This window comes from Pterocles gutturalis, unplaced genomic scaffold (assembly GCF_000699245.1).
Source record: "Pterocles gutturalis isolate BGI_N339 unplaced genomic scaffold, ASM69924v1 scaffold20624, whole genome shotgun sequence".
Classification (NCBI taxonomy): domain Eukaryota; kingdom Metazoa; phylum Chordata; class Aves; order Pterocliformes; family Pteroclidae; genus Pterocles; species Pterocles gutturalis.
In genome coordinates this window covers 351-1,822 of record NW_010133712.1, presented here as the reverse complement: position 1 = coordinate 1,822, position 1,472 = coordinate 351, and the positions used below count along the sequence as shown (strand labels likewise).

The 1,472-nt window shown below is 57.9% G+C and overlaps 1 protein-coding gene across 1 annotated transcript; it reads right to left on the bottom strand.

Moving 5' to 3' along the window:
* Nucleotides 1-18: 18 nt before the first annotated feature.
* LOC104467536 lies at nucleotides 19-1,410 on the bottom strand (the record flags this gene model as incomplete). Its single annotated transcript, XM_010081344.1, has 2 exons — nucleotides 19-124; nucleotides 821-1,410. Coding segments are annotated over 2 exons (696 nt in total), but the record flags the coding sequence as incomplete, so codon positions are not given.
* Nucleotides 1,411-1,472: the final 62 nt, after the last annotated feature.

The window sequence follows — 1,472 nt, the reverse complement described above, 5'->3', positions numbered from 1 at the left end:
CCGTGTTCCCGAAGATGCCCTGGTTCCGCAGAGCATCCATGTAGGAGCCGGTGCTGGGGAAGGGTCCTGGCCGCCCGCTGGCCCCCGGCACCCGCGAGCCCGTGATGTCGAAGAAGGCGTCCAGCTGTGGGGGGAGTGGGTGTCAGCACCAGCACCGCCGGGCGAAGGGGGCCCAGGGGTGCTGCTGACGCTTGTCCCTGCCTGGGGTGCACCCGTGGCCGTGCAGTAGTGTGTTTGTAGAAATGTGTTTGCAAAATAAAAAGGTGCACGTGCAAAAGAAAATGCATGTGCAGAGGTGTGTTTGCAAAAGAAAATGCACGTGCAAAGGTGTGTTTGCAAAGGAAAAGATGCACGTGCAAAAGAAAATGCACGTGCAAAGGTGTGTTTGCAAAGGAAAAGATGCACGTGCAAAAGAAAATGCACGTGCAAAGGTGTGTTTGCAAAGGAAAAGATGCACGTGCAAAGGTGTGTTTGCAAAGGAAAAGATGCACGTGCAAAAGAAAATGCACGTGCAAAGGTGTGTTTGCAAAGGAAAAGATGCACGTGCAAAAGAAAATGCACGTGCAAAGGTGTGTTTGCAAAGGAAAAGATGCACGTGCAAAAGAAAATGCACGTGCAAAGGTGTGTTTGCAAAGGAAAAGATGCACGTGCAAAAGAAAATGCACGTGCAAAGGTGTGTTTGCAGAAGTGCACGTGCAAAGAAAGATGCCCGTGCAGAATTGCATGTGCGAAAGAACAATGTACATCCCTGGCCTTGTGTGCTCCCAGCACATCCAGGAGGGTGCCTGGGGACACCCCCACGCCCCAGCAGCTCCCTCACCTTGGAGCCCATGCAGATGTTGAGCTGCTCCTTGAAGTACCCCGCCTGCGCGGCGGCTTTGCTCTTCTCCTCCAGCTCCTTGCCCAGCTGCTCCTTCTCCCCCAGCAGCTTCTTCTTCTCCTCCTGGCCGCTCTTCACCTGTTTCTCCAGATCCATCAGCCGTTTCCCCAACTCCTCCTTCTCCCCGGAGCAGTTGAGGTGACACTGGAGCAGGTTCATGTCACAGACGCTTTTCCCCACGTATTTGCTGTCCCGCTCCTGCTGCCAGAGGAAGAGGCGCTCCGTGCGCTGCGCCAGGGCGCTGAGCTGCTCGTCCACGGCGCCGCAGCTGTACGGCCGCACCATCTCCTTGATGCGCTGGAAGGAGTAGCTGACGTCCTCGCGCAGGGAGCGACACTCGTGCTTCAGCAGCTCCAGGTTGTTGCGGGTGGACTCGCAGAGCGTGCGGGTGCCCTGCAGCTCCCGCCGGCAGCTCTCCTGCTCCTGCGTCGCTTTGCCCAGCGCCGTCCCCGCTTTGCGGCAGTTTTCCTCCAGCTCCTTCTTGCCCAGCGCCGTCTGGTCCAGCTGGCTCCGCAGCAGCGCCTTCTCGGCTGCAGGGGATTGGGGGGGGGCATGGTGTGTGTCCCCCCACATTCCACCCCACATCTTGGGG